Source organism: Physella acuta, unplaced genomic scaffold (assembly GCF_028476545.2).
Source record: "Physella acuta isolate Inbredline_101_S28 unplaced genomic scaffold, ASM2847654v3 ptg000065l, whole genome shotgun sequence".
NCBI lineage: Eukaryota > Metazoa > Mollusca > Gastropoda > Physidae > Physella > Physella acuta.
Window position 1 is genome coordinate 217,382 of NW_026731585.1, and position 21,685 is coordinate 239,066.

Consider the following 21,685-nt stretch of genomic DNA (forward strand, 5'->3'; position numbering starts at 1 on the left):
TGAACTAAGATCATATGACTCAAAACAAAAGGAACTTTAGCGTTACCGAGCGTAGCAATTATGCCATCCATTTGAATACTACAAAATATTACCCTGTTAAGCATGCAGCAAAAGCATACATCTCTATTTTAATTTTAAACATAATGCTTTGATTATTATGTTAACTATGATTATATATAAGAACGGTGTGACTAAATTACGTAGCAACCGAAATAGACTTTTTGAAGATTTTTTTTTCAAATATTGTAAACCATCGTATTCTAAAGAATAAAAAAAATGTATATATTTTATATCAGTCTTAAAATTGTGAGAAACAGTGATAAACACGTGAATAGACAATAATTCTCTTTTAATTAAGAAATGAACAGTCACTGTTATTAAACACACCATAAAGGAAAACTAACTACAAAAAATGAACTAAAAAAATGTTTTTTTTTTGTTTTGTTTTTTTAAAAAATGCACAGTCATTCCTCACCAAAGCTACACCACACAGATATATTTTTATAATTCCGAGACAATTATCTACTGAACTCCTAAATTTGTAATAATATGTGCACAGTTACTTGTATTGTTCTTGGATTGTGCTTCGAAACAGTGCTAACAGTGCGTTTTCGAAAATAACATTTACATTTGAAAAATATATCTAATCTGTTACTAACAGTTTGAAAATTAAAAATCATTATTGGTGATGTTTTTGATAGTGTTTCTTTTAACAAGTTAGTCACTCGGCTGAAACAATTCAGACAACATGAGATGCTGTGTGGCAAACAAATCCAAGCAAATTGTCGGGTTCTCTATATTATGAATGAGAACAATATACACTTTTTTGTTGTGTTTCATGTCAGTTAAACGTAGCTCCTCAGGTTTTCCTGCAATGACAAATATATATTTAGCATACGTATTATCCAATGATATTTTAAAAATACATAATTTTGCTACAAAAAAAAAGCCCCATGACAATGACATATGCCAAGTCGGGTTATATCAAAAAGTAAATGATTTCGTATTCTTTTATTAACAACAATTTATAATTGGGCTGAAAAACATTTTGAAGATGTTAAAAGCTGAGTATATGTTAAGGCTGAATTTATACAAACCTACCTGAAATGACAACAACTTTGGTTCCTACCCCACATTGTGCATTGAAGTCCAATAAACAATTTTTCATTGTGTCACTTGGGTTTTCGATGCTGTGCACAGTTTTTAACTATTAAAAATGTACTAAATTAGCATTTTACATTTCACCTTAAACTTTGATTATAATTTATCATTTTTTAACGTATTTTTAAAAAATTTGATAGTAGGCTTTCGACCCCTTCTATTCCCTTCCCGATGCATACAAAGGCTGCCGTTGAAGCATGACGTCAATAATAGGTAATGCGGACGGTCAAGGAAAAAAGAGAAAAGGCCCACGGCCCAAAAAAACACACACACACCCAACACAGCACATTTCTTTTATAATTAACTTTTCTACCAGTTATTTCAATAAATATGAATCACTATTTGAGGCTGATATGTCGTTGTATTTTAATCTAACCAGGCTGGCGGTCCACCTTTGATGTAAAATACAATTACTTACTTAAGTAAGTAAGTAAGTAAGTAAGTAAGTAAGTGAGTAAGTAAGTAAGTAAGTAAGTAAGTAAGTAAGTAAGTAAGTAAGTAAGTAAGTAAGTAAGTAAGTAAGTAAGTAAGTAAGTAAGTAAGTAAGTAAGTAAGTAAGTAAGTAAGTAAGTAAGTAAGCAAGTAGTAAGTAAACAAGCTAGTAAGTTAGTAGGTAATAATAATAATAATAATAATAATAATAATAATAATAATAATAATAATAATAATAATAATAATAATAATAATAATAATAATAATAATAATAATAATAATAATAATAATAATATAGTATTATTATTAACATTTTAACAACAACACCATTAATTAATATTATTGATATTATATTTTTTCATTATTGTGCATTATTAAAGCAAATTAGTATTTTAGAAATGGTTTTTGGAACGCCTTTAATTGCATTTCAATGTTAATTATCTTTCCGTTAATATCGTTTTTGACATGGAAGAGAACATGTTTTTAGTAAATTTGGTTTTTGCAAACTACATAAAATATGGAACTGTGTTATGTAATTTTGTGCAATTTTTCCACACCATTGTTTTATTCGTTTTATGTAAAAATATTTTGATAAAATCAATTTCTTTAGTCTAGTAATGCACGCATTACACATTTGCATTTACATTTACAAAGAATATTATATGCTAATATTAAGTGAGTTAAAATGCACGCACTACACATTTGCATTTACATTTACAAAGAATATTATATGCTAATATTAAGTGAGTTAAAAAAGCAAATTACTTGACAATCAGCCATTTCTTTCAAAATTAAATCAGGTTGTTGCCTAACGTCGCAGACACACAGATTTTCAATAAGTCTAAACTCAGCAAGGCAGAATCTGTGCAATATTGTTTGCAACGTGATTGATATCTGTCCTGGTTGTACTGAACACGATTCAAAATCCCAAAATAGTCCAAAACCTCGAACTGCATTTTCAACTGTTGATGGTATTGGCTGTGCGCCTGTAAATTTTAGAATTTTAATTTAAATTTGAATTTAAATTTAATGAACTTTAAATTAAAATAAATGTATGTACATTAAATTGATGGGAATTTTTAGAAATATAACTTCAGTTTCAATAATTACTGTAGAAGTGGTTTAAGTGATCCAAATAAATTTCAAATAATGTTTTTAAAATACTATTTTTTTCTTTCACAAATAAAGTAGCTTAAAAAAAGATCGCAATTACTGCTAACACAGTCTGTAGTTTTTTTTAGAAAATTAAGGTCAATTTTTAAAAATAGATACTAATTTACTAAGTAAAACAATTTATTTTGATATTTTAATTTATGTTTTGAAGGCAACTGTTTTTTTTAAGCGCTATCAAATACTGTATTTCTTTTAATGCTAATAATATGCGTAATATTTACTAGTTACATGATACTATACTTTTTAAAACAAAACGAGTTTACTTACAGTTTTAAAACATTTTGGAACAATAAAGCTATACTAGTGTTAAAAAACGCAAGAGTAACTAACCTTTTTTAGCGCAGCCTTCTCGGACGAGGGTGGTGCATACACTAGCACTCTCTGAAGCTATGTCTAGTAAATTAGTTTGCGTGTCCCTTTTCTAGGTAAAATATAAATAAGTTTTATTAATAATAATAACCCAGAATACAATAGTTTTAGAAATAAACACAATTAAAATGTAGAAGTTTGACAATTTTTGATTTAAATCAGGGGTCTCCAAACTTTTCAGCAAGAGGGCCGCATTAACTATCAAATATCAGTTCGGGGGCCAGAGTTTCTTCCATCCATCACTTTTGAGTGGTGATGCCACAGTGCCCCCCACCCCCAACGAAATATAATTATATACAAAAATATATACACATTTTAAATGCCCAGCCCCCCCCCCCCCCCAGGAGAAAAAGTCTGAAAGAAACACTGTCCGGTTGACAACACACTGAAGGTCCAAGTTTGTTCTCCTTGGGCAAACGCAAAAACCCACCCATCATTTTTAGAACTTGTCTCCAAGGAAGTAATTTGCTTGCAATTCAATGACCTCCATCTGCAGTTCATCTGGGCAACGGGTTACATTTGCTTCAAATGAGTTTTGAAACAGTCTCACTTCTTCTGCCTTTGATTCCTATTCAGAAAACCGCTACTAAAACTGCAGCTAGAGGTCTATGATAATCTCGCATGCAAATGATGTGGGGAACTCAGCTATTGCTTCAGCAATGAAGACCTTGCACTGCTGAAAGTGCGTCAAGTTGTTGCCCTGTATTGCTCCAAAAACATTGAACAGCTGTCCAGCGACCCATCCATTGCAATTGAAAAATTGCAAAACTTGTAAGCAGTTTGACTATTTGAGTCACAATGTTTTCATCAATGTCTGCAACACGGAGGGCAATAGTATTCGCACCCAAAGCTACATTTTCAAATTGTTTTGGATTTTCCGGGCAAAGTTCCTCACCCAACTCTAACAAACATTTTTTCCGTGAACAAAAAGATCTCCGCGGGCCGGATGAGAGGACCACGCGGGCCGCATTCGGCCCGCGGGCCGTAGTTTGGAGACCCCTGTTTTAAATGAAGAATAAAAGCCTGTATTTTAAGAGATGAAGTCTGACGAATTATTTTACGGGGGTTTCATCAATGCGTCACCAATCCTAATTTTTTAGACGTTTGATCTTGTTTTCTGAAAGCTAAGTTATTAAAATGTAAACATTGCATGCACTATATTTCTTGGATCATATTTGTCGGGGCACGGGTTTACCTATGGTGTATGAAAACCTTGAGCGTACGTTATTCACTCTACGTAATAGTGAGGTAGAAAACACACCAGCGACCGCCCAGGTGTCAGGGATGTAGAGGACGGCTCTTGTGAGCCCCCGGTTACACTACCGCGTACGGCCCTTGGCTGGGTTTAATCATCAAATGTCGTGTGCCACCGTGTCAATATTATAGGGTGCTCCTTAAAAGCGATTCGATTTAATAAATGGCTATAATACTAAATCTTATCCAAACTTATTAAAACGACGTATGCACCATAGCGCTCAAGGGATAGCCCTGGGCGCCAAATCGCACCCTACACGGGCGTCGGCGGACGCACCTGATTCCGTTTAGTGAACAACTATTATGCCCCATTGTATCCATAGTCTATCGCATTGTTTAAAACGACCTAGGTGCCATAGCGCTCAAGGGATAGCCCGGGGTGCCAAATCGCATTCTGCCGGGGCGCCGACAAACGCGCCTGATTCAATTTAGTGAGCGACTTTAACGCCCTATCTTACCAATTGTCTATCATGCTGTTTAGAACGAACCTAAGCGTTAGAGCGTTCACGGGAAAACCCATGGCACCAAATCGCAACCTGCAGGGGCGCCGGCAAACGCGCTCGATTCGATACAGTCAACGAGTATTGTTGCCCATCGTGTCTTGTCTTTAGTGTATAGCCTTTAAAAAAACGAACGTAGGCGCCATAGTGGTCACAGGGAAGCCAGGGGCGTTTCTGGTGAAGCATTATCCAGGTCGCCGGTGGCTGCGCCTGTTGAAGTTTTAAAGCTGAATATAGTAGTACCCCTTACCCGTTATGCAGGGAGCCCAATTGACGGATACCAAGTGCTAAGATAGTCACTGTGGCACTCGGATGAAAGGTATCAAACCGCAATCGTCACCCCTTCGAGTTAGAAATTATTTTTGCAGAAACTTCCCCAATGACTGTTTTCAACAACTTCCCAAGCTTTCATGGCGATCGGATAAAAGGTGTAGTAATGCATAAAAGACAGAGAGACAATCACACACACATGCGTTGCTTTTTATATATGTAGATAGGAAGCGAGCAATGTATTATCTAAAAACTTTTCAAACATAGAAGACACTCACTGTGGATAATAAACTTAAGTTTGTTAAAAAAATAGTTTTACAACAATACATACAGTTTTATAATGCTTAACCAGACGGTATTGACTGACAAAAAGATCTTTGAATGTTTCTCAAAATACAGACGATCATTCAATAACATGAGAAGCTTTAGTAAAAGCAGTGAAACAATGTTTAAAAGCACGAATGCACGAAAGCAAAAAACACACACAAACACACTCACTCACACACACAGAAAGACACACAAGCATACACACACACAAACAAACACACACACATATATATATGTATATATATATATATATATATATATATATATATATATATATATATATATATATAATGTTAAATGGATATTATGTAATATATTTATATAAAAACCGACTCACAGCAGAACCTTTTCTTTCATTTTTACTAAGCTTTGTTTCACTAACACCTTGTTTGTTGGCATTTATTTGTTCTAGATTCAGTTGATAACAAATGTTTTTAAATAATACATTAGTTTTCATAGTATGTAATTATAAAGAAAAAAAAGATTATTTTTTTTCTAATCATATTTAAAAAGCGTAATAAACGCTTCAATATCGGGCTTTTAGAAAAAAATAATAATAATGCGCTAAAAAGGAGAAATAAATGATTTTCTTTAAATATAATAACTACTATTTGAATAACTAAAAACAAAAGCGTGGGTCGCTTTATCATGTATTGAATACTTTTGCTAGAATTTAAGAAGCAACATTCGCTTTTAATTTTCGTTATTTAAATAGTAGTTTATTATAATATTTAAATAAATCATTTATTTTCTTCTTTTTAGTGCATTATTATATAAAAAAATTGTTATTGAAACGTTTATCAAACTTTTTTTTTAAAGCCGACCTAATTTAAAAATTTTAAGCGAGTTAAATAAAAGCTTGTGAAAAGGTAAAATTAAGAAAAAACTTGTAATTTAAAAATATCTATAAATGTTTAATCAATACAATTTTATAAGTAAGTACTAATTTAAAAAATTATAAGTACTAAAGTTAAAAATCAGTTAAGAAAAACTGCAAAGACATAGAAATCATACAAAATGACATTTGGTAATACAATTATTGAGAACTATGTTAAATTTGTAAACGTTTTAAAAGTGTATTCTATATAAGCAAATGTATATACATATATATGTATATTACCCCCTGTCAATTACTCCCCCCCTGTCAATTACCCCCCTCCCAGTAGGAGGGTTTAGGTTTAGGTTTAGGTTTAGGTTGAGGGCTAGTGCTAGGACTAGGGTTAGGGTTAGGGTTAGGGCTAGCGTTAGGGTTAGGGTTAGGGTTAGGGTTAAGCTTAAATCAACGTCTAGCGTTAGTTTTGGTTTTGTGTTAAGTTTTAGGCTAATGTTGATGCTTAGGTTTTGGTCTTTTTCTTAAGTTTAGGATTAAGGAAATATATAGGTATAGAATTCTAATTAGAGTTAGGATTCTAACTTGAGAGGGGAGGGAGGGTAATTGACTGGGGAGTAATTCCTCCGGGGGGTAATGTCGGGGGGGAAGATGTCCCGTGGGGGGGGGGGGGGTAATTTCCGGTGGGTAATGTCCTATAGCCATACATATTATATATGTGCGTGTGTATGAAAAATCTATACTTTCTACAGCTGTCTTGTAGCAGGATTCCTCCAGTAGTGCTACGTTGATAATCTGTCCTAGAACGGTTTTTCCATTAATTGTGTTCTTAGCACTGCAAAGAATTTAAATTTTTTGAATGGTTAAACAATATATAAAGGTCATTTTCATTTTGGTTTTAGCACAAATATTGATAACAATGTATGCATAGCCTTAAGCAACTGTCATAAATACCTCTCTAAATTATTCTTATCATCCAATGAAACAATCGTAAATTTATTTCCAACAGGTTGTACTTTGCCTTTCCAGGGTTGAGTTAATATTTCAAGCTCAAGTTTTATTTTCTCCTTATCGCTGGAACTGCTGATTTTGTAGCCGTCGATTATTAGAATAGGATCCGAAGTGTCCTTTCAAAGAATACAAAATTGTATTCGTCAGTGGTAAGGAAGGCCTACATACAGAAACTAATACATCGATGCAACTATATATATATATATATATATATATATATTTATATATATATATATATATATATATATATATATATATATATATATATATATATATATATATATATATATATATATGTGTGTGTGTGTGTGTGTAGTTGTGTGTATGTGTATATGTGTGTGTATGTATGCATGTATGTATATATGTTTGTATGTATCTATCTAATTATTTCATATTAAAGACTTACAAGATATCCAGATCTATCGGATAAGTCATGTGTGAGATCCTCCCAGCGAAACGTTTGTGTCGCGTGTTGCAAGAGAGCTGGGTTTGCCTTCTCTTCATGCACCAGGGCAACTTGAAGTTTGCACTTGTTTTTAAAATGGGAGAGCTTGTCGGAAAAGTTGACGTCGCCTGTAAACAATACGCGTTAGTATTTTTGACGTTTTAAAAATAGGATAAAATTAATCAAAAAATGCTTTATTTTAGATTGATAGAAGAAATTGAAATTTATCTTCACTGAATAAATAATTTCAGAACATTTTGCCATTCTTTTACTACCAAAGCCTTTTAATTGTTAATTTAGAATATTTTAAAATCGGTATTCGGATTCAATTAAATGATCATACTTTTTTAGTTTTTAACACTTTTTGTTTACTCTAATTCCTCTCTATCCCCCTCTCTCTCTCTTTGTATATATATATATATATATATATATATATATATATATATATATATATATATATATATATATATATATATATATATATATATATATGTATACAATAATTTAGAGTAATACTATATTAAAACAAAATGATTAATTTTAAAATAGCAAATATTGCGCAATTACTTGAGATCAATACCACTTTAGATCCTGTTGGTGCATCTTTTACAAATTCATCCATTAGACCTTTAATTTTTTCATCAGCAGCATTTTTGGCATCAGCATCAACATGTAGGATGCTTACCTAATTTATAGAATAAATATGTTAGACAGAAAAATGAAATCGAACTATATACATATCTAACATATATATATATATATATATATATATATATATATATATATATATATATATATATATATATATATATATATATATATATATATACATATATATATATATATATATATATATATATATATATATATATATATATATATATATATACATATATATATACATATATATATATATATATATATATATATATGTATGTGTATGTGTGTGTGTATGTATATATAGAGTAAAGATGTGATAATCATTAACTTAACTGTTCCACTATTTAAATCTTTGATAGTCATTTGTGATTCTTTTTTCGTGTCACACACGCAAGCAAACGTCTTGAGTTCAAATTCCGAGTCCTCGGGAATGAAGGTTTTTCTTATCTTCTCGACCAGTTCTAAAACTGACTTTCCTTTTGGTACACAACAGTTCTGAAGATCCCAAAAAATGCCGACGGTCTTTGCTCTTTCTGTAGGTGGGACGTTAAATTAAATTAAATTATAAACGTCAGATCTGAATATAATGTATAAGACTCTTACAATGTTGACAATTAATTACGAATTGCTTATTTTAAAAAGTACAAATGAAATACAATGCATTTTTTTATTTTATTTTTTAAAATTTTACAAACAAATTCATTTTGTAACATTAAAATTTCCTTCTAACAAACCGTCGTTTGTTATGTCTACTAGGAATGTGCAAAATTATTTTGCTTTGTTTTTAATTATTTTTTAAAATATGCTTGCATGCATGCCAATATAACAATTATGGTTTATTTAAGTAAATGCAGAGTCCATTTATCAACCAAATAATTAAAACATATTTTACTTTGCAAGCTTTAAACTAGGGCTCATCCATAAATGACGTCACGCATGGTGCAATTAGGCTACCGGGCTAGATTTTGAGCACGTTGTGATTATGTTTGCGTGTGTGTTTGTGTTTTCTTTGTGTTTGTGTTTGCGTTTGTTTTTGTGTTATTGTTTGTGTTTGTATTTTTTATTTTATTTGTGTTATGTTTCCTTTTTTTTTACTTTCTCGTATATACGTAGTATAGAGAAAGTATTGTAATCGTGCAAAAAAAAAAATCGAGATTTTTACAAATCTCGACGTTTTACACCTCACTAATACGGAAAAACATAACTTTGCAATCTTGTCCGTATGTCTGTCTGTCTGTCTGTCTGTCTGTCCGTGTGTAAACACGATTACTTGAGTACCGTTACAGCTAGGTTGATGAAATTTCATATATAAGTATTTTATCAAAATCGTAGATCCGTATCAACTTTTGAGCGATTTCCGATAACCGGAAGTGGTACTTTTCCTACTTTGAATTTTTCAAAAGCCTATAACTTGAGTACTATTTCAGACAGATAAGTGAAATTTAACATGTAAGTAAAAGATCTAATTCTCTACCGTCTGTCAAATTTTGAGTAATTTCCGTTGACCGGAAGTAATAATTTACGCTACTTCCGATTTCTCAAAAAACTAATGTAAATTTTAAAAGTACTAATAATATTGCGCACTATTATGCGCTTTTTTATTTGGCGTTCACTTGGTGTGCAATTAATTTGTCTACGAGATTTTATTCTATTTTTACAAGCTTTTATTTAACTCACTTCCTCGTCAGTCGTCAGTCTAGACGGAAACGCAGGAGTGAAAATTCGGACAGTTCTACTTGACCGATACGATTCACCGTTGGCTCGTGAGTCAAGACATGAAGACAATGCAATCTGAATCTAAATTTGACTTAATTGGATGCCTAATTAATTTTTTATGAATTAATTAAATTTTGGACCGAATTAGTAGGCATGTCTAGCCAACCACACCACACGCGTCATCACCTTCAATAGCTGCGCCATCACGTAATGGCTGCGTTCAAAAACAATTGCGCGCCTACTGAACGTGATGTTCAGTAGGCGCGCAATGGTGTTTAGTCATGTAACTCTATTGTAAATAAAACATGTAAAGTACTGAAAAAAAATTCATAAAAAACGTTTTAATAACAAGCTTTTATGTAATGATGCACTAAAAAGTAGAAAATAAATTATAGACTACTATTTAAATAACTATAAAGAAAAGCGTGGGTGTCTTCCTTAACATTAGTAATGGTATCCAATAGATACTAAAGTGACCCACGCTTTTCTTTATAGTTATTTAAACAGTAGTCTATAATTTATTTTCTACTTTTTAGTGCATCATTACATAAAAGCTTGTTATTAAAACGTTTTTTATGAATTTTTTTACAAGCTTTTATTTAACTCACTTCCTCTGTCGTCAGTCGTCAGTCGTCAGTCTAGACGGAAACGCAGGAGTGAAAATTCGGACAGTTCTACTTGACCGATACGATTCACAGTTGGCACGTGGGTCAAGACATGAAGACAATGCAATCTGAAACTAAATTTGACTTAATTGGATGCCTAATTAATTTTTTATGAATTAATTAAAATTTGGACCGAATTAGTAGGCATGTCTAGCCAACCACACCACACGCGTCATCACCTTCAATAGCTGCGCCATCACGCAATAGCTGCGTTCAAAAACCATTGCGCGCCTACTGAACGTGATGTTCAGTAGGCGCGCAATGGTTTTTAGTCATGTAACTCTATTGTAAATAAAACATGTAAAGTACTGAAAAAAAAATTCATAAAAAACGTTTTAATAACAAGCTTTTATGTAATGATGCACTAAAAAGTAGAAAATAAATTATAGACTACTATTTAAATTACTATAAAGAAAAGCGTGGGTCTCTTCTCAAATATTAGTAAAGGTATCCAATGGGTACTAAAGTGACCCACGCTTTTCTTTATAGTAATTTAAATAGTAGTCTATAATTTATTCTCTACTTTTTAGTGCATCATTACATAAAAGCTTGTTATTAAAACGTTTTTTATGAATTTTTTTTTAAAACTTTAAGTATTTAAAATGGATTAAAAATCATGTCTATAGCCCGAGTTCCCATCCCCTGTTATTTTATATAAGAATATTCGAGAAAGTTTAGGGGAGATCACTCCCGGTTTATTTAGTTTTGGTTTTGGTTGGTTGTGGTTAGAGTGGGCAATGCCAGATATAAGATTATGCTGATTACTAAACACACAAGTCATGGTCCTTTACAGATAGGTTTTTCACAGAAGCCAGTGCAGGGCCTGACTTGGACGTCTAGTATAAGTATATACGTCAATGTTAAGAGGAGCAAACTTTAATGATTTTACTTTCTTGTATACGAGGAAGTATAGCGATCGTGCAAAAGATCGAAATCGAGATTTTTACAAATAACGACGTTTTACACCTTCCTGAGTCGGAAATTCATAGTTTTGCATATTTGTCCGTATTTCTAAGTGTTTTTCTGTGTGTTTGTGCGCATGTGTATCTGTGTGTTTGTGACCACGATAACTTGAGTACCTTTACAGCTAGGTTGAGTAAATGTCATATATAAGTATAATAACATGTATACTTCTGTATCAACTTGTCAACGATTTCCGGTAACCTGAAATATAAATTATTCTACTATTTGTTTTTCAAATCTCAATCTTGAGAACTCCTCCAGATAGGTAGACGAAATTTCAAATATAAGTAAAAGATCTAATACTGTCTTTTATCTAATTTTGAGCAATTTCCGTTTAATATTACTTTACGCTATTTCCGATTTATCAAAAACCGCATACAAATTTTAAAGTACTAAAATTCCTCACTCTTTTACAAACACTGTTTGCTGTTCACTTGGTGCGCAATTCTTTTAGCTACGAGATTCTATTCTAAAAAGTTTAAGTAATTAAAAATTGATTAAAATCATGTCTATATACCGGGTTGCCATTCCCGTAGTGTTATCTATAATATAGCGTAGCTGGTAGTGTGTATGTCCGTCATCTCTATAGATTTTGAAACCATAAAAGCAAACTCACCACATTTCGTGCTTTTTGCTTGCATCGCGGAGTCTTATTATGAATAGATGAGTTGGGTTTATTTATATAACGACAAAAAATTTCTTTATAGTTGGTGTTGTTTTTACTCTTTCGCATAACGTCAATACAATTTTAAATAAACGCACATTGCTAAACATATTAACCAGATCAATGTCAAATAATACTTTCGCTTAGATAAGTAGAAAAAAAGGATACATTTTAATAACAGTAGGGTAAAAAAAAACGAATTAATTAAAATAATTTATAATTTTGCCAAGGGAGGTAATTTCAAAAAGATATTAAACTTACGCTATTTAAAAATGTCAATGCAAATTCTGCGGACGCGCAAGAGTACATTATTGTTAGAATATTATAATAAGCATAGATTGATAAAATGCACAGTGGCAGGTAAAACACGGATGTTTTAAATATTGCCTTTTGTTTATTTTATGGATAAGTTGGGGTATTATAATCGTTTACTAAGTTGAATCAGGCTGTTTCGCCGGCGCCCCGGCCGGGGGCGATTTACCGCCCCGGGCTGTGTTAGCACTATGTGTTTATGTTTGCATTTAAGTTGCGTTTATTTTTTTCTGTTTATGCGTTTGCATTTTCGTTTGTGTTTTTTGCGTTTGCGTTTGTGTTGGCGTTTGTGTTTGCATTGTGTTTGTGTTTGTTTTTTCTTTTGTGTTTGCGTGTTGCGTTTGTGTTTTTGTTTGCCTTTTGCGTTTGCTTTTGCATTGGGTTTGTGTTTTCTTTTGTTTTTGTGTTTTCTTTTGCGTTTGTGTTTGTGTTGAGTTTGTGTTGTGTTTGTGTTTGCGTTGTGTTTGCGTTTTCTTTTGTGTTTGTGTTTAGTTTTGTTCTGTTCCCAAGTTTGTACATTTAAAAAAGATTTACCGTGACGGAGCACGGGTATGCAGCTAGTATACGTAATTTCGAGATAGTTTAGTGGAGATCATTTCCACTTTATTTAAAAACATAAAACTATATAACATTTATAAAATAATAAAAGTATTACCATTGCTGGTTACATGGCTGACATGGATAGTGCTTCTGTCGTTGGCGAAATGTTCCACTTTTTGTATGCTTAAATTTGCCGTATATTTTGGGTTTCGTTTATCCATTCTGTATCTATTCCTTAAAAATATTAAGAAGACATTTTACGCAAGAAGCACTAATCTACTTAAAAATATGTGATATCATTATAAAAAGAATTCCGATACAAATTTAAAAGTAGCCGCCCATTAACAAAAACAGTTGTTCATGAACCAAAACATTTATTACGTTAAGCTGTAAAAACATATATTATTATGTAATCACCCGATATGCTAAGATATATCCGTTCGATAATTTGTAATAGATAGTATTAAGTAGTTAAAATATATATAAGAAATACTAAATCGAGTGGGATAACTAATGAGATTTAAATGAAAAAATCCCGATGGGCGAATAAAACGATGTAAAAATTTAATTATTTTTTATCTTGCTAGTAGAAAAAAAATACGAACCTGCTGAGCTTGTTTACCTCAACTGAATCTCAACTGTTGTATTTTTAACAACTGCAATACTCAAACGTAAAGTATACACAATCAGATTACCATGACAGTCGACCCATACCCTAATCCATTCCGATAAATTCTTTTTTTTTTATTTTCTGAAAAACTGGCGTTAGTTTTTCTTGAAAAACACAGTTATTTCCCACAAAAACTGTTACCTGTTTTAACGTGTTTGATAAGTGGGCCTGGAATTTGTAGGTTATTCAATTAATAGAACACTCATTTCAATAGATTACCTGTTTAAAAAAAAGAATTGAATAGTAAGCTACCCCGCGTTTCTAAAGAGTCAACACGTTACAAGGCCGTTTCAGGTTTAGAGTATTTAAAGAACTATCCCCTCCGTCCCCAACATTAATAATTTTTTAAAATTTAATCAAAGCCTGTCGCACAAAGCACACAAAATCTTTCGCTGAAACACGCTTTATGCCTACTGAAGCGTGGAGCTCAGTAATGCGATCATTCATACAAAAGCTTTATTGTTAGCCACACGTGACGTCTTTTGATACCGTCGACCCCCCCCCCCCTCCACAGATAACCACAAAAAATGTGTCCAATAATCTTTGCACATATAATATACAGCTAGCAGGAAAACTCTGGACGCAAGTAACTGTTAGCCACGCATTTTTTTAAAAAGAAAAATGTTAATTTGTTTATTTCTTTAGTAAATTAAACTTAAACACCGCAATACCATATAGATCTAATTAGCAGAATAATGTATGAAAATCTGTCTGAAAATTATGCTTAAATAATACAAAAACCACTTCACGCCCGAACGTAAAAATAGGTGTATAGAAAAGATTTATACTTTTACCAGAGTCGGCCCTAACCGCCTGGAAAACTTAGTCCGAATACCCCCGCCCCCCGTCCGAAAGTTTCAAGTGACCCCTCCCCACATTAGACAAAAAAGTCTGAAAGAAACACAGGGTTGAAGATCAGAGTCATATTTCAAGAGCATTTCGAGTCAGTGAGTCAGTGAGTCAGTCAGTGAGTCAGTGAGTCAGTCAGTAAGTCAGTCAGTCAGTCAGTCAGTCAGTCAGTCAGTCAGTCAGTTAGTCAGTCAGTCAGTCAGTCAGTCAGTAAGTCAGTCAGTCAGTCAGTCAGTCAGTGAGTCAGTGAGTCAGTGAGTCAGTGAGTCAGTCAGTAAGTCAGTCAGTAAGTCAGTCAGTCAGTCAGTCAGTCAGTGAGTCAGTGAGTGAGTGAGTCAGTGAGTGAGTGAGTGAGTGAGTCAGTCAGTTAGTCAGTCAATCAGTCAGTCAGTCAGTCAGTCAGTCAGTCAGTCAGTCAGTCAGTCAGTCAGTCAGTCAGTCAGTCAGTCAGTCTGTCTGTCTGTCCGTCTGTCTGTCCGTCTGTCCGTCTGTCCGTCTGTCTCTCCGTCTGTCCGTCTGTCTGTCCGTCTGTGCGTCTGTCCGTCTGTGCGTCTGTCTGTTTGTCTGTTTGTCGGTCTGCCTGTCTAACCCTAACCCTCAACTTAACCTGAACCTTAATGCTAACCCTAACGAATATAGCGGAGTGTTCTGGGAAGAAAACATACTCTACACTCAGCCTGTTTGTAATTTGGTAAAGGCCTACTATAGAAAGACTAGGAAATTTATGAAATACGATAGAAGTATGACGTATTTCATCCTTTTGATCTATTTCATTCTTTTCATTCATTGCATGCATTATATACATTGACTAGGTGTTCCTTAGAATACCGGTTTCTACACATTGCCGTTTTAACTTGAGCTTATATGTTTACCTAAAATCCGCTGTAACAATTGTGCTTTTTTTTTAAAGACTAGCAACAAGACCCCTCTACTAGCAGAGACGTGTTATGTCACGAAATTGCTTGCAGTTAAGTTACTTGAAGCCAATCACAAAGGTCACATGACTCATTTAAATGTAACTCGACCGCGAAACAAGTCGTGACACGTCTCTTCCACGGTGTTGGATGTGTGCCTAATAGTAATAGTACAAAACCAACCACCTAATAAAAATTGAACAACTTAAGACCAACGGTAAAGATAAGAGCGAAATTACTAATGTTTTGTATCGCCGTTCGACTCTTAACGTTCCAATTCGAAAAGCAACTTTAATCTGAATTAATGAGAGTTCGAATTTTTACAAATAGTTAATAATTCAACAATTAGATATGATTAAAATAATAAATCGATTGACCATCGATTTTGAAGATATATTTGTCTATGCTAAAATGCGACTTACGCGTTTCGTTCCTAATATATTTATAATTAATGTAAACAATATATTGCTAAAATTGCGATGCTGCTAATTGATATTTACGTTAATCTTTTTTTAAACGATCTATGAATACACTAGAAAAATATAGATTTAAATATTTCAATATGAGACTGATGACTCAGCCAAAACGTGTTTTAACGTCTACTTTTCAAGAAATTATTCGTTTGTAGTTTCTATAAAGTGTTATAGAGGACATTTTCGTCATTGAAAGCGTAACGAATACTATATGTTATAGAAAAGAAATGTTGGCATTGGAGTCGATCACTCATGACAGTCGAGATTGATTATTTCAATTCTACCGCATTTTCTACAAAAGTGGTCTCTTTTTAGAAAAATCTTGATCGATAAAAACGTTTCAATGTTATTTGAAAGTCAATAAGTACGTTCAAAACTGTTTTCGTGAAAACTTATAAATAACCTACCTACACTTTTATTTTCCCGTATACAGAGTATGAACGAAGTATTGTAATCGTGTCTAAAAATCACATGAAATTTTGACAGCTTTCACCGTTTGACGCCTCAGTACTTCACCATAGATACACGCAAATAAATAAATAAGCCTTATTACTTTCTCGTATATACGAAGTATAGAGAAAGTCTTGTAATCGTGCACAAAAATCACATTAAATTTGGACAGTTTTCACCGTTTTACTCCTCAGTCCTTCATCACATCCGGGATATAGAAGACTTATTTTAATCGGGCAAAAATTATAAACTCAGATATATAAAAATTTTGGCGTTTTATGCGCAATGGAGTTGGAAAAACTGGATTATCCAATTCTGTCCGTGTGTGTGTCCGTGTGTAAACACGATAACTTGAGTACCGTTACAGCTAGGTTGATGAAATTTCATATATAAGTATTTTATCAAAATCGTTGATCCGTATCAACTTTTGAGCGATTTCCGATAACCGGAAGTGGTACTTTTTCTACTTTGAATTTTTCAAAAGCCTATAACTTGAGTTCTATTTCAGATAGATAAATGAAATTTCACATGTAAGTAGAAGATCGAATTCTCTACCATCTGTCAAATTTTGAGTAATTTCCGTTTATCGGAAGTACTTATTTACGCTACTTCCGATTTCTCAAAAACGCATGTAAATTTATAAAGTACTAATAATATTGCGCACTATTATGCACATCTTTATTTAGCGTTCACTTGGTGTGTATTTCTTTTTTCTACGAGATTATATTCTACTAGACTACCCGTCATCCGTTGGATAACTGTGGGTTTCGGGGGTCATCCATCAAAAAACATCACGTCTGTCACTCAGAGGCATAGCGACCCTTCCCGGCGCCCGGGGACAAACTTTTCAATTCGAACCCCCCCCCCCCCCCCCGCAAGATTTCGATTTGCAACCTCCCCCCCCCCCAACTTTTGATTTGCACCCCCCCCCCCCCCTCAAGATTTTGATTTGAACCCCCCCCCCCCACTCAAACTTTCGATTTGCACCCCCCTCAACCTTTCAGTTTATTTTTCCAACCCATTTTGGCACCCCTAAGGCCCCCCCCCCCCCGCCCGGGAACATATGCCCCCCCGCCCCTCGCTACGCTACTGCAGTGTCACTTATCGTCACAAAAAAACAGACCCCACATTCAAAAATATGTTTTTTATCTTTTAAAAACACCGAAAACACCTATTTCGTACTATCCCTTCATATACTGACGTCACAGGTGACCTACTCAACTCTACTTCCACTGCCCAGTGTCCCGCCAAGTCTCAGACAACATGTTTTTATCGTTTAAAAAACGATTCCAGCCGAGCATGTCTCTGACCACACTATCCCTTCATATGCTTAGGACAAAGAAAGAGATGAACCCTACTTCACCTGCCCTGTGCCCCGCGAGGTCCTGCAACCTTATCATTCACATATAGGGCTTAAGAAAAAAAAATTGAAAACGTAAAAAAAGAAAGTTCTATTAATTTTTATGACACTGACTTTAAAATTTAGCCTTCATTCTCCAAAGCAAATTTTAAAATGCTTTTCTGGCATATCTAGCCCTGGCCACCTATACCATGTTTAAATAATGTGAACACCCGCCATTTTGCTCGTGGTAAACATGGCCTAAAAATTGTCGGAAGTCATGCGTCCGGTCCGGACGCCATATTGTTGTTAGCAGCCGACCGCGCCTCCAAGTTAGTGAGTAATCCTACTATATCTAGATATAGAACTTAGATAAAAAAAATCCCATGTATTCTCGAATTAGATGATCATTGAAGCTAAACAAAGATTTATATAAAATAATTAAGGCCTGAAATAGATTCTAGATGTAGAGTTTACATTAAGTCTAGATCTAGAATTTACATTGAGTCTAGAGTGACCTAGATTCTAGATCTAGGCTAGATCTAGATCTAGATCTAGAATCTAGGCTAGATTCATAACTTTCCTTCGACAGCTGATCTTTAGATCTAGAGAAATTTATTGTAAAACTAAATGAAAAAAGACAGTTGAAAATTGATATAAGTGTTGGAACGTAATAAATACAGCAAAGGGACGTATTGTTAAAGCTATGACCGACAGAAAATTAAATTTAGAACGCGTTAAACTTTTGAATGGGAACACAATTTTCTTCGATAGACGCCGCCATTTTATTGTACTAAAGAGTAAACAAAAAACTGTGACGTCACGGTCCCGCCGAGTGTAGTGGTCGTTCTAATCTTTTTAAAAAAATAGGGTTACTCTACGTATGAATAAATCAATAAATTAATTAACGTCTTTAAATAAATGTGTGATTAACAGTCTGTCTTAAAACAAAAATTTTTCTCTACCTACATACTATTTTACAGCTCTCAGGATAGAGTAGAACATATCACAATACTCGATCAGCCAAACAAAAAAACAAACAAATAAATATTCAAACATGTAAACAAACTTGACTTTTAGTAGTATATAGATTTTTAAAAATTTGAGTATTTAAAATGGATAAAAATCATGTCTAGAAGTCTATATCCCGAGTTGCTATCCCCCGTAGTGTTATATTAGAATATTCGAGAAAGTTTAGGGGAGATCACTCCCGGTTTATTGATTAAGGTGTTTTTTTTTTTCAGAGCCTATCCCCTTAATTAAAATGATGCAAAACATTCTGCTATATGTGGCGCTGTGCAAATGTAAACTGTAATGTATAGACCATACTTTTTTTTTACCTATTTGGTATTTATCCTTTCGAAATAAAAACCGGGCTGTAGATATTCAAAAATAAAATGAGTGATCTCCCCTAAAATTTCACGAATATTCTTACACTAGCGATTGGTACCCGTTACACGTGAATTATAAGCCTATATAATTTAAATTTTATACTTGTTTGAGAAAAATATTTTATATATTAGTTATTGGTCAATACGCAATGTGTTTTACTACACGTTGAACGATATTAGTGACAAAACAAAGAAATTACTAAATAGCTAAAAATCTCAGACATTTAAAATAACATAGGCTACCAATACCTATTTTCGATTTTTAATTATACTTTTGTCCTACAATCAATGACGCCATAAGTGATGTGCACTTTCCGAAGTTGAAATTTTTTATTTAAAATTGTTTCATAAGGATATTTTTCTGTCTCAAGTGACGTCTTTTTTTTTTTTTTTTTTTTTTTTTTTTCTGCTATGAACCTTTATTAAGGAGACAGCTTCAATCAACTTTTTAAGTTACAAACATTGCAAGATTTCTCACTTAATTTACAACAAACTTTAACTCTCATTCAAAAACAACTCAATGATGAAAACAAAAACCAAAAATACATCTGTATGTATCCAGGAGCTTAGTATCAGTGACATAATGACATATGACACAAGTGGCATGACACTCTACGATTCATTTTAAATATACAATATTTACAAAGACGTGATTTATAGATCTATCTTACCCTAGGCTATGACCCTGGATGAAGACAAGTGCTTGTATGGAAGAGACACTTTGGTACCATTATAATAGACCTAAAACATGCACATTTAATTCAAATGTAACTAATAAGTGGAACAGCAGGGGAGGTAAACTGTTGGAACATTTGATGGCGCAGGAAAAGACAACTCAACTGTTATAAATTATTGTGGTGAATTACAGTCCTTGTTTTAAACTTGACAAGTAAATAATATTTAAATTATTTTTAAAAATATAAATGGTAATAACATCTTAAATACATTGTCAACTCTTTTGTAAAACTTGCATACATTCATTTATAAACAATAACATTACAATGCAACATGCTTTTTTTGAATGAAATGAAATGCAAGAAATAAACAGATAAATTCACACCAATAAATTGTGGGTGGGCTTCTTCCCAGGCCAAGCCTCCTTGGCGTACTTCTTCTTCTTGGGTTCTTTGGGTCCTTGCTCCTCCACACCAGGTAATGGAATCGTGGGAGGCTGAATGGGGGCGGGGGCGTGGCTCTCAAAGTCCACATCAGGCGCCAGGTTAGGAACAGGGAGCCCAAGCTTGGCGGCGATGCTGAGAGGGTTGGCCAACATGGAGCCCGAGCCAACAGAGGGCAGGTCCCCGTACAGGCCGTGTGTGGTGTGCTGGTGCTTGTTTGTGTGGAGGTGAGAGCCGGAGTTGATGGCGCTCAGGTCCATCTTTCCTCTCTTCGTAGGTATGACTGTAGTTTGCACTAAATTTCTAAACCGGCCAATGGATGGATCAATGTCTTCTGGGTTGATGATTTCTTCCTCATCAGCAAAGTTGACATGAACAGTTTTGTGTTTACGCTTCAGTGGGTTGGGAACATCTGGCATATCTGCTACTGAAATCACTCGCCTGTTGTGGGCTGTGTTAAATTCTGTTAAGTTATCTAATTCTGTTTCTGACTCTGGCAACCCTAGAAGATTTCCTTCGGAGTCATCCCGTTTTCCATCCTTCTCATCCAAACCTCCCATCCCCATCTGTGGTCGTTCCCTTATCACATACATTCTTGTCGATGCACCAAAATGAATCTCACTATCAATGGGAATATGTTGAGGTTTCTTTGACTCCAGTCTTATGTGGCCTACGTATGTTCCATGAGTGCTGCCTAGGTCTATTAGAAATGGCCGAGACAAATGACGATGCCAGACCAGGGCTGAATGGACGCGTGAACATGATGAGTGGTCAATGGTGAAATCACAAAGCTGTTTATTGCGACCAAAGAAGTAACATTTTTTCTCATCTATCATCAATTTCTGTATCATTTTCCCATCTTTTAGAACATCTAAGTGAAGACCTGGAGGGGGTTTCCCTGCCCATGAAGGGACTTCAAAATTATTTACCAGCGGAACCGACATGTTGTTCAAGTGACGTCATTTTGCAAATGATGTGTTATGTGTTTCTTATACTTTTTTCTGGATCACTGTTGTCACAACCATAAACACTTCTCCGGTTGCATAATTAAAGTTGTGTTTCTACATTAGAATATGGCTTTATTTTTATTTTACTTTTTAAAATAAAATTGTGTTTATACATTTAATACAACCAACATTAAGTTTCTTTAAAAGTCCGCATCATTAAGTGCTCCAAACATTGCTGAAGAT

The 21,685-nt window shown here is 33.8% G+C and overlaps 2 protein-coding genes across 2 annotated transcripts; both read right to left on the reverse strand.

Moving 5' to 3' along the window:
• Nucleotides 1-464: 464 nt before the first annotated feature.
• On the reverse strand, nt 465-14,031 carry LOC131951203 (meiosis regulator and mRNA stability factor 1-like). The gene is made up of 12 exons (XM_059313543.1): nt 13,897-14,031; nt 13,407-13,525; nt 8,765-8,964; nt 8,339-8,456; nt 7,733-7,899; nt 7,270-7,442; nt 7,059-7,150; nt 5,824-5,894; nt 3,097-3,187; nt 2,359-2,579; nt 1,102-1,207; nt 465-869 (listed from the first exon to the last, which is right to left on the reverse strand). Exons 2-12 carry the CDS (start codon nt 13,510-13,512, stop codon nt 718-720), a joined length of 1,497 nt encoding a protein of 498 aa, XP_059169526.1. The 5' UTR covers nt 13,513-13,525; nt 13,897-14,031; the 3' UTR covers nt 465-717.
• A 5,761-nt stretch (nt 14,032-19,792) lies between these two features.
• LOC131951174 (nuclear inhibitor of protein phosphatase 1-like) lies at nt 19,793-21,442 on the reverse strand. Its single transcript, XM_059313512.1, has one exon. The coding sequence runs from the start codon at nt 21,437-21,439 to the stop codon at nt 20,432-20,434; it is 1,008 nt and encodes a 335-aa protein (XP_059169495.1). The 5' UTR covers nt 21,440-21,442; the 3' UTR covers nt 19,793-20,431.
• Nucleotides 21,443-21,685: the final 243 nt, after the last annotated feature.

Bases quoted from the DNA above. Each gene is read 5' to 3' on its own strand.
- LOC131951203 (XM_059313543.1), bottom strand. From the start codon at position 13,512: ATGGATAAACGAAACCCAAAATATACGGCAAATTTAAGCATACAAAAA. The intron at 8,457-8,764 runs GTTAAGTTAATG...TCTATAAATTAG, and splicing joins AAGATTTAAATAGTGGAACA to GTAAGCATCCTACATGTTGA. The intron at 7,151-7,269 runs GTATTTATGACA...AATTCTTTGCAG, and splicing joins GATAAGAATAATTTAGAGAG to TGCTAAGAACACAATTAATG.
- LOC131951174 (XM_059313512.1), bottom strand. From the start codon at position 21,439: ATGTCGGTTCCGCTGGTAAATAATTTTGAAGTCCCTTCATGGGCAGGG.